Source organism: Papio anubis, chromosome 6 (genome assembly GCF_008728515.1).
Source record: "Papio anubis isolate 15944 chromosome 6, Panubis1.0, whole genome shotgun sequence".
NCBI lineage: Eukaryota > Metazoa > Chordata > Mammalia > Primates > Cercopithecidae > Papio > Papio anubis.
Window position 1 is genome coordinate 1791864 of NC_044981.1, and position 12083 is coordinate 1803946.

The 12083-nt window shown below is 40.8% G+C and overlaps 1 protein-coding gene across 3 annotated transcripts in view; it reads right to left on the reverse strand.

The window, feature by feature from the left end:
• Positions 1 to 12083, reverse strand: part of GMDS (GDP-mannose 4,6-dehydratase) — a 637149-nt gene that overhangs the window by 315659 nt on the left and 309407 nt on the right. For all 3 annotated transcript variants that reach the window (XM_003896946.3, XM_021936583.2, XM_009204344.4), the window contains exon 7: positions 8048 to 8175. In XM_003896946.3, coding sequence (XP_003896995.1) covers positions 8048 to 8175 — 128 coding nt within the window. The remainder of the gene's footprint in view (positions 1 to 8047; positions 8176 to 12083) is intronic.

The window sequence follows — 12083 nt, forward strand, 5'->3', positions numbered from 1 at the left end:
GTTTACTGTTCAGGATGAAAAAAGAGAAAAAAAGAGAAATGGCGAGTTGAATTTGTTATACAGAGTTTTCCACAGCCGGATCAGGAAAATGGTTTTTTGCTTAATCTAAACATGTTATGTTTCAAAGATGTAGGAAACTGTTACAAGCTTTTCTTTTCCTATAAATAAAGCTGTTCTTTTCTCTTTATTAATCAAGGCCCTTGAATTGCCTTTCTTAAATGTTTGGTTTGTTAGAAACAACACAGAAACTACGTTCTTCTAAATACAGATAAAGGAGAGACTATTTATTTAGTTATTTCCATTTGTATTTCTTGGTGTATTTTTCAAAGAGATTGTATTAAATAGCCCCACAGAAGGCTAGATTTTTTCCCACAATGGAAAACAATAACAATACCTCACTAATCAATATAAAAAGTCAAAATAAAAAATCGACAAGTATTATAACACATTCAGCAAGCAGGCCAGGGACATATTTGCCTTCCAAGAAAGAACACCTTAGGCTCCGAAGTAATAATATGGAATTAGACTCCCAAAGTGAGTAGAAATTCAACTGCTGGCCTTGTTACCTAACAGTCACTTGACAAAGATTCTAATAGAACAGATTTTCTAGGAAACTCTCCAGGTAAATATCCTCTGCATATAGTTACACAATGCCTTCCCCCGTGCTAGGAAGATAGGAACGATGTTGTTAAGATAGCTCTCAGCAGAGGCCTGGTTTTTCTGGACCACTGTCACTTTATGAGACAGCTACAACCTCACCATTGCTTTCTGTTAAGTAAGGCCTTACTAACAAACGGCACCACTAACACTTTAGACAACTGAAACACAAAAAGACACTACTGCTATATTCTACTCTCCTGCATATGAACAAACATGGTCTACTGATGGTGACAGAGGCAGGAGGCAGACAGGGGCAGGTCCCTGGTGAAGCCCCACCTTCAAACCAAAAAGCCTGAAACTCAGGGCCCAAGGTGACAACCTCTACTCCTGTTTGTCCACTCTCTCCTGAATGGTTCTTTCTGAATAATGCCTTTTTGCCCATCTAACGTTGCCTTTTTCAAAACTACCAATGGCCCGTCCTGTACCCCATCCTCTGCCTATAAAGACCCCAGTCTCAGTCAGTAGAAGCGAGAAAAGTGGTTTGACTGGAGAGAGGAGACTTGACTTCAGAGAGCGGCTGGACTTCGGAGGAGAGGCGGCTTGACTTCAGGGAAGAGCCGGCCGGACGTCGAGGGAAGACTACCTGTTTGTCCCGTCCCCTCCACAGCCAGCTCCCCTCTCTGCTGAGAGCCATTTCCAAAGCTAAAGAAAATCCTCCATTGGTGCAGTGTGGCTGTGTCCCCTTTCAAATCTCCCCTTGAATTGTAGCTCCCATAACTCCCACGTGTTGTGGGAGGGACCCAGTGGGAGACAACTGAATCGTGGGGGCGGTCTCCCCTCCTGTTCTCATGGTAGCGAATAAGTCTCACAAGAGCTGTTGGCTTTAAAAGGGGAAATCCCTTTCACTTGGCTCTCATTCTCTCTCTTCCCTGCTGCCATGGAAGACATGCCTTTCGCCTTCCACCATGATTGTGAGGCCTCCCCAGCCACGTGGAACCAACCGTGAGACCATTAAACCTCCTTTCCTTTTCTTTATAAATACCCAGTCTCCAGGATGTTTTCAGCAGCAGCATGAGAACAGACTAGTGCATCCGCCTTCACCATCCTTCAAGTGTCCATGCCACCTCATTCTTCTTGGACTCCAGACAAGAGCTCAGGACCCACTGAGTGCGGGTACCCAGAAAAGGCTGTTACACTGGCCCTTTGCCCTCGCTGGTGGAGGGCAGCTGCTCCACGTGATGAGGCAAAGGGCCAGCTGAGCTGATAACACACGCCTGTCCACAGACGGCAGAGCTAAGACAGCACTGTAACACACCCTCTGGGCTTCAGGGGCACAGGCACCCCCACCTGTGTACCACAGCAACACCCGCACGAGACTGCTCCTGCCAGTGACCAGAGCAGCTGGTCTTGCTCTCTCACGTGCATGCTCCTTCCCGCAAGGGGTTGAGCGCAGCACGCTGAGTAAATGGAGCTTGCTCCTGCCAGCGCACAGAGCAGCAGCCAGCCGGATCCCACACCCGCTCACTCATGCGCTCCCTCCCGCAAGCAGTTGAGCATGGCGGGCCAATAAACGGAGCACCCTGTCACAAGTCCAATGAAAGAGTCGTGAAAAATCTGACATCAAAGGTGATGTTGCAACAAGCACACTTCCCTTAAATAAGATCTCAAAGTTTAAATGACATCTGATCCTTTCAGATTTGTGTCACATAGAATACAAAATGCTAGTAGAAGATGGACAGATAGGAAAGAAAGGACTGGGCAGCAGTGGGCAATTCTCCCAGCTCTGTCTATAACCTATGTACCCTGCCAGAGGCTCCTCACCCTCCCCAGGTCTCTGCATTAGCTGAGAACTGAGAGCTGGAATGAAGGTGAATTCATTCTGAGGACAAGGGACAGAAGGGACTGGAGACCTGACTGCATACTTTCCCCAAACACACCCTTTGCTTCTTTACCTGATACAGCCAATAGCACAGGTTCAGCAAGATCTGATAGCTATCTCAGCCAGTTTCTTACCTTTAAAATCCATAAAAAGTCTTCAAAAGTTTCCAGTATGTAACAAGTGCTTAACATTTGGCAATTACATTTATTTCTAAAAGCCGTTTTGTTATTATTCAGTCTGTGCTCACTGTCCCCTGCCACCTCCACACACAAAAAAGGATGCAGGTATATGATGTTAAATTCTGCTGAATTTCAACGCTCACCCCGAACGATCTTCACGTCCTCCGGATTACCAGTAGGACCTTTCTGGAGCATCTGTGGGATTCGCTGTAGCAGGAAAACCTCTTGCCACTTTATACATGGCTTTTACTGAGTCCTGGAAAGAGGATGGACTTAGGTCTCTTGATTCACCCTGTCTCCCAAGAGCAAGGGGCCTTTTTTGTGGGCGGTAAGAGCCTTAAGATACTCTGGCCCAGCTCCTACCAATTAGCTTATCAGTCAATATGTTCTGGCTATAGTTGTGTTTCACATACTTTTATCAATGTGGGACCTCAGTGGGACCATACACTGTCATTTGTAGCAACCAGAACAGTGACCATGGCAGGTACTCAATAGAATATATGCTGAGCGAACAATGCCACCCTGAGAAGTCAGAGGTTCTCTCCCTTGCTGTTTTCAGCCACCACTGCTCTGATCCTGACTGCTGGACACTGGTTGAAAACGGCAAGCGTCGCCACTAGAGTGTTTCTCGTGAAGCTGCTTGAGCCTAGATGGAGGGAGGTGGGCATAAAAGCAGGTTGCAGAGGGGTCAGGTAAATACTTCAGATAAAAATATTTTAAAACTTTGAACTGCTATCTATATCCCATAAAATGCAAATTTTTAGTAACTTGTGTTTGTGCAAATTGTTTATAGCTGTAAGCCATTAGCACTGCAGTAATTACTTAAATAGTAATTTTTGCTCAAAATGCAACAGTAATTGTAGACATTAATTACAGAATTTGGGTGGTATGTGGGTATTTGAGGTAAAATTTATTCAATTATTTTGTATGTTTAAAAAGTTTTATAATAAAATACTGGAAAAGATCTTAACTGCCTATGACTTTATTCAGAAGTACAATATCATTTAATATAGCTGTATATATTTTTTCTTCAAGTTGAAATACTTCTTACTCATTTAAGTAACTTTGAAGACATCTTGATCTAGGAAGCAAGACTACAGGTGGATGAAAATGAATTGGAATCAGCAACAAGTAAGGACTTTTTATAAATCGTTTTTTACAAGTCAGAGGTAAGCTTTATTCATGTATGCATAGCGCACTGATGCTAATTTTTTACAGTGTTTATATTCTGTCCTTTACACAGATGGAAAAATCAAGATAAAACAGCTTGTCTAAGCTGAGAAACAATCTACTTGCACAGCAGGGATCACCAGCACCCACCTCACAACAGGAGGAGAAAATGCTCTCTGCTCTTCATTACAGAAATTCACTGATAAGTAAAAAAGTGTCAGTCACTTCATCTAAAAGTTTACTAAAATTTTTGCGTATAAAAGAGAGGGGTTGTGATACGTAAGAGGGGCAGGGAAGTGCCGGGAGGAGAAGGGCAGGTCCCTGGTAAGGGCTCCACCCCGGGGCCTATGCCCACGGACTAGGTGAGGACAGGCACTCCTGCCTTCACGTCCAAATGTTGCATTTCCCCAAGACCACCCTGGCCCACCACACCCTCATGCTGTGCCTATAAAAACCCCGAGACTCTAGCAGGCAGAGACACAAGCGGCTGGACATCCAGAGGAACACACAAGCAGCTGGATGTTGAGAGAATGTCGAGAGGTACCAACAGGCACCAGTACACCAGCAGTCCACAGACCGGTGGAAGTATGCGGGGTTTGGCCGGGGGGGAGAGAGGAGAGCTCCGGCCACTGAGAGACCCGAGTCCAGGGGAAAACCACCTTCCCACTCCACCTCCCTTCTGGCTCCCCCATCTGCTGAGAGCCACTTCCACTCAAGAAAACCTTGCACTTATTCTCCAAGCCCACGTGTGATCTGATTCTTCCAGTATACCAAAGCAAGAACCTCAGGATACAGAAAGCGCTCTGTCCTGGAGATAAGGAGTCTAACTGAGCTAACACAAGCCGCCCATGGACGGCTAAGCTGAAAGCGCGCCCTGTAACGCATGCGCGCTGGGGCTTCAGCTGTCAACATTCACCTCTAGACACTGCCGCAGGGTGGGAGCCCCACAACCTGCCCATCTGCATGCTCCCCCAAGAGGTCTGAGCAGTGGGGCACGAATGAAGCAGGCCACACCCCATCACATGCTCTGCGAGGTGGATAAGGGAACTCTTCCCATTTCAACTGTATAATTAAAATGTGTGTAAATGAGACGGTAATAGGACTTGTTTGATCTACATTTGCAAACACTTCTTTATTCTAAAGTTGATTTCAGTGTCAGGGTGCATATGTGTTTTAAACAAACAATACCTCTCCTTTTTCATTTTTATGATTGCTGACTTTAATTTTGGCAACAAATTCACTTTTAGTCATAAATCTCTGAAGTCACCTTATGTTAATACATTTAAAATTGCAAGGAATGATAATATTTCTTAAAATGGAGAGTACCAAGCTATAAATTCTTACTTAATAATCGTACCTTTTCAGAAACCAAGAAATTTAAACTTTGTTCAGAACACATAAATGAGAACTATAAAATGCTTCCTACATCATCAACATATTAGAAACCCAAGAGAGTCCTTAATACACAAGACCCAGTTGTATTATGGAACCAATCAAGACTTGGATGGCAAGGAGAATGACCTAACTTTCTATCTGTCTCTCCATGGAATCCAACCATTTCAAATTTTTATTTAAAGGGTAGAGTGTTTATGTATTTTTATTCAAAGGCTAGAGTGTTGTGTGAATATGTTGGCCTGTGGAAAGGCTGTAATGAGACCATCTTGTCAAGCAATAATAAAAATGACTTCATTTGACACAACCTTTTTGCACCAACCCCTATTTGAGCCAAAATGTTTATAAAATATTTTTATTTTATGCTAATTCAAATGTGGGCTTGTTGTGCCAAGATGTGGACTACACTTGCAGCAGTGCTAGCTTGGCATTTGGGGAGTGAGATCACAGCAGGGTCCTTCTTTCAGATCTACTAGTTTACACAAGACTTTCTCCTTACTTACTTAACAGTCTCATTCATTTTCATAAGACTATTTGGCCTATTTCTGAAATATCAGCTCCTACTCCAGCCAATTACAAAGGTTTACACACGTTCATTTAAAATATATGGAAAATAAAGACAGTATAAAGAAGAAAATAAACGTAACCTGTAAAAAGCACTATCAACATTATGGTATACCGTTTCCCTCACTATCAAAATCTATTAGATTCCTGACTCCTTTTTCACCTAAGTGCAAAATAATAAAATTGAATGAAATTTAATCTATTTGTTTCCTTGAACTTGGAGAAGATTTTGGATAAAGAATACCTATATAGGGCCAGGTGCAGTGGCTCAAGCCTGTAATCCCAGCACTTTGGGAGGCCACGGTGGGTGGATCATGAGGTCAACAGATCAAGACCATCCTGGTCAACACGGTGAAACCTCGTCTCTACTAAAAATACAAAACTTAGCTGGGTGTGGTGGCGCGCGCCTGTAGTCCCATCTACTCACGAGTCTGAGGCAGGAGAATCTCTTGAACCCGGGAGGCAGAGGTTGCAGTGAGCTGAGATTGTGCCACTGCACTCCAGATTGGCGACAGAGCAAGACTCCGTCTCAAAAAAAAAAAAAAAAAAAAAAGAATACCTATATAGCTTATTACATAGCTCTATGCAGATGCTGATGGCTAGCTAGAAGGCTAAACGATAAATAGATATTATTGAGAAAATAATGTATTTTTACAAAACAAGCCTCTTATTTTTTAGTAGGTAAGGTCATTTAGGTTAGACAAAAGAAAGTTTTGGCTTCTCTTGCCAGTATCTACTTTCTCATAATTTCTAAGTGTGGACCTATATAGTTTTCGATGTGATGTTCTGAAAATATATCTAAGGATTAATGTCATAAAATGCTTCTTTGTAATTATAGCCTAGAAGCACATATTTAAAAGATCTAGCCTGGGCACGGTGGCTCATCCCTGTAATCCCAGCACTTCAGAAGGCTGAGGCGGGCGGATCATCTAAGGTCAGGAGTTTGAGACCCACCTGGCCAAAATGGTGAAACCCCATCTCTGCTAAAAAATCAAAACTTAGCCAGGTGTGATGGCACATGCCTGTAATCCCAGCTACTCGGGAGGCTGAGGCAGGAGAATCGCTCGAACCTGGGAGGCAGAGGTTGGAGTAGGCCGAAATCATGCCACTGCACTCTAGCCTGAGCAACAGAGTGAGACTCTGTCTCAAAAATAAATAACTAAATAACTAAATAAATGATCTTAATGTTGCAATGTTCAAAATTTCAAGTCAAAGCTAATTATTTTGTGTGTAACAGAAATCACTATTAGGTGTTCAAACACACACACATTTTTTATTATTATAAACAAAAAGAAGATTGCAGGTGAGCCTAATCTCTGCACTAGCAAACAAACTAATTGTTTGCTTTCTTTTGTAGGCATTACAGTTTCTTTCTGAATTGCATAAATGAACAAGAAAGCTGGGTCCAGTTTCCCAGAGAGGGACCACTCAGGACGGAAATAGACTCATGAGCACAGGAAATCTGTGAGCGCTTGAATAAGGACAGGCAACTCCAGGGAAAGGATAATGTCTCTACCATGCTTGCTCATGTCTGGTCGCAGAACCAACACGGATATTTAAAAGCAGGGAGGTCAGGACAAAGTAAAATGTAACCACTTGTTTATAAAAGAAAAATCATACTACTTGTATATGTAATATATGCAAACCCAAAACAGCATGTCTAGGAATCCCAAGAATGAAAATCTGAATTTCCCTTTAACAATATCCATTATTTTACAAGAGAATCATTATTAACATCTTTCTCTCTCGTTAATAGGTAAAGCTCCACGACACGCAATCTGACATGTTAAGAAGTGTGTGATGTTAATAACCAGACTCTTCAGCAGCAGAAAGCAAGGAGTTCCATAAGAATATTACTCGGGGCGGGATTTAGTAGAATAATGTAAGTCTGAGAATCTTGGATTATATACATTGAAATGAGGTAGTATTTCTAGATGATCTGAAAACTAGTACTTTTATACCCCAAAATAAAGAGGAGCACCATTCAAACATTTTTTCCATCTATCTATCCATCCAACATCCAGCACAAATAATTAAAAGAGTATTTGTGAAAGTTTTCCTCATTCAAGTACCAATCAGTGTAAGCTACCTGTACTTCTGAACTACCGATCCCAGAATTGAAAGTAGCATGAGTGTAAACATATCTGCATCGGCAAAGGTTTGTATGCCCCCATCTCTAGGTCACACTTTTTCACTGTACGCTTGGCATTTAGAATATCAATGGATACGGGTATTTTCAAGAATGTAATGTGTCAGTTCCTACCTCCACATAGTCCTTGGCGTGGCCCCAATCTCGTTTGGCATCCAGATTTCCCAAACTGAAACATTCCAGTTGTCCAAGGTAAATCTTAGCTACTGACCGGCTAATTTTTCGAGTAACGAAATTAGCTCCTAAAAAGAGGCAAAAGATGTATTATCAGTCAAGTGCATTTGACACATTTAACAGTTTGGTGAACCAAACCCAATTTCGGCCTCTGGGCATTTCTTTCATTCTGCACTCCCAGCCACCCTGTTAAAATAATAAAAGAAAAGAAAAAGAAAAAAGATCATTAACTGTCATTTAGACAAGTTAAGAAGCCCTAATTCTATGTGTCACATCAGCTCCTACTTTCGTAACAAATGTTTTTCTTTCGGGGACATCTTAACATTCCTAATTTGCTGCTTCAATATGCAGCCCAGGCATTAGGCCAAAGAAAAGCTGTTGGAATGCCAGTTTTTTTCACAGAAAATTCAAAAGGGTTGTATAAAGGGAAATGCCAGAATGGACGACAGACATCTAAGACCACCCTGATTTTTTTTAAGAACACAAACATCATATATTCCTATTAATAAAGCTACTTTGGGACTCATGGGGAGAGAAAGAAACATAGCTTAGTTCACAGGGTAACTCGTTAAAGGAAACAAGAAAGGAATTTATTTGGGCTGCCTTTCTCTTAACAAAATAAGTGGTGATGGCTCTTACTCAGAAACCTGCACAGCCATCCAAATGATATGATATGGCCCCCGGGCAAAAGTTTCTCTGTACTATACTTAAGGCAATGCCACTTTCCAACTTCATTTCAGTGTTATCTACAGAAAGGGCTCCTACATTTTGTGTAATATTTTGAAATGATTGGATGAAAGGGACCATATATTGATGAAAGTACTGAAATTGTTTTAATGTTCTCTGGTCTTTAATGAAAACTCTACCTGTTTTTAAAAGATCACAAAGTTAAAAGGCACTTCTGAGACAGTTTTACCTTGTATCAAGGTAAGGTTATGAGAAAACACCATTTAATACCAAATTCTCAAGGTAATAATACACATATTAGCAGTTAATAATGGATTCATACAGTTTAGATACATGAATATCATAATTTATCACATACCAATGACTTTATGTTCTTTTGCAGATGAAGCAGGGAGGCAAATATTATGATCAAAGTGTATGGCTTCTGGAGAACAGGCACACGGATAAGGGCAATACTTCTAAATAGGTTTTCCAAATTTTGGCAAGAATATGGCTTAGCGCAAGTTCAAACATACACCAGATTCACTTACTCCACAAACTTGATACGTACATTTACAGCAACATTATTATCCTTAAGAAATACAATGGGACTACCGTGGAAATCCAAATTTTCAATTTCCCTTGTCAATTCAGATGGTACGTTAAAAAATACAAAGTTTCAACTTTCCACAGAGGTTTATATAGCACAAAGAGGTCCTTCAAAAAAAGTGCCTTTTGAAATGAAAACCTACTTATTAGCCAGTAAGTAATTAGTGGCTAATTATTAATTCAAAAAATTTTTCTATTGACTTGTAACAGTTAAATTTAAATGTAAATTTATAATTACATTTAGGTTTTTTGATGTTTATCGTTATTTCAATGTCAGGACTATACTATTTTCTCAAAGTATACTAAGAAACCAATGATGTCAAATCATTAAATAAATTTTTCAACATAAAACATTTCAGATTAACCTATTTACCAGTAAACTAATGTTTGGGAGTCCAGTGGAAGCATTTGACCCTATTCATACAATTTATTGATTCTCTCAGCCATTGTTCACTACGCACCCACCAATCACTGAGCACTGAGCTAAGCACTGGGGATCTGGGAGTGAAGCCGCAGCTCCTGCTCTCAGGTATCACAGAGAGGGTCAGATGGGCCAACAAACCAGTGCTGAACCTAGTAAAATGACAGGTCTGCAAGGGGAGAAAGGCTTTGGGGTTGTAGCATGGCTGCCAGGCGCAGCATGTGAGAAATACCCCCCAGAAATGGAGCTTGAATGGAGTCTACCAGGGAGGTCATAAAGGGATTAATCAAGCCGTGAGACAGGGTGGTACTCCAGGCAGGAGGAACAGCACTCGCAAAGATGAGGACGGGTCTTTCTCCTCCAACTCTTACCACAACCTTATGATGGTTATGGCCCCTCCTGAGGGCTATCACTGATAGCACTGTGCTAAGCTCTTTAGATGGGGTCACTCATTTAATTTTCCAAGCAACCCACGGGCTAAGAACTATTAGTACCCACATGAAGCTGAGATTCAGGGAAGCTATATAAATCAACTATTCTAAAACAGGATTCAAATCAAGAGCTATGTGACTACAAAGTTCTTATATTACCAGAACTTTAATGTCATGCTAGAAAGGTGGATCTTTTCTTATCTGGTTCCTAAAGTTATCTTGGATAACCAGTCAAAATTAACTATAATTTCTAGTTCTTAAAATGTAATTTTTGGTTTTGTTTTTTTGAGACAGAGACTCGCTCTGTCGCCCAGGCTGGAGTGCAGTGGCGCGATCTTGGCTCACTGCACCCTCCGCCTCCCAGGTTCAAGCAATTCTCTGTCTCAGCCTCCCGAATAGATGGCATTACAGGCACCTGCCACTACACCTAGCTACTTTTGTGTTTTCTTTTTCAGTAGAGGTGGGGCTTCACCATCTTGGCCAGGCTGGTCTTGAACTCCTGACCTCGTGATCTCCCTGTCTCAACCTCCCAAAGTGCTGGGATTACAGGCATGAGTCACCACACCTGGTCAAAATGTAATTTTAACGATTATTTAGAACAGCTATTTTGAGATACAATTCACATAGCATACAACTCATTCATTTAAAGCATATGTTTCAATGGCTTTTGTTATATTCATAGAAATGTACAACCATCACCACAATCAATTTTAGAACACTTTCATCATCCCAGAAAGAAACCCTGTATCATTTAGCAGTTTTCTCCTAGTACCCTAGCCCTGGCAAACAGATAATCTACCTTGTATCTCCAGATTTGCCTATTCTGGGCACTTCGTATAAATGGAATTATATTAATTTCTGGTCTTTGTGCCTGGTTTCTTTTACTTAGCATAACATTTTCAAAGTTCATCCATATTGTGGTTTGAATCAGTACATTGTTCATTTTTTATGGCCAAATTAATATTCTATTATATAAGTATACCAAATTTTATTTAACCGTCCATGAGATGAATATCCGTGATGCCTCCATCCTTTGCCTTTTGTGAATAATGCTACCATGAACGTTCATGTCTTTTCACAAACATATGTTTTAATTTCTTTTAGTTATATACTTAGGGGTGGAATTGCTGGGTCAGAAGAGAACTGTTTTACCAATTGAGGAAATGTAGACTTTTCCAATGTGGCTGCACCACTTTACATTCCCACCAGCAGGGAAACAGGGCTCTGATTTCTTCCCATTCTCCCCAGTACTTGTTATGGTCTGCTAGACTGTGGTCATTCTAGTGGGCACTGAGTGGTACCTTACTGTGGTTTCGATGTGTACTTCTCTGATAACTAATGATATGAAGCAATTACCTTTTCATGTGCCTACTGGCCACTTGTATATCTTTTTTGGAGACATGTCTATTCAAATCCTTTGCCCATTTTCAAATTGGATTACTTATCTTTTTATTATAGAGTTGTAAGAATTCTTTATACATTCTGGATCCAAGTCCCTTATCAGATATATAATTTGTAAATATTTTCTCTCATTCTGTAGGCTGACTTTTCACTTTCTTGACTGTGCTCTCTGAAGCATAAAAGCTTTTTTATCTTTTAATTTTGATGAAGTCCAATTTGTCTATATTCGCTTGTGTAGCAGGTGCTTGTGGTGTCATATTCGAGAAGGCTTCATTAATCTAAGGTTATGGAGATTTATTCCTATACATTTTTACGAGTTTTATAGTTTCTCTTCTTACATTTGAATTTTTGATCAATTTTTAGTAAATTTTTATATTTGGTGTGATGAAAGGGTCTAACTTCATTCATTTGCATGTTGACATCCAGCTGTCTCAGTATTATTTGTTGG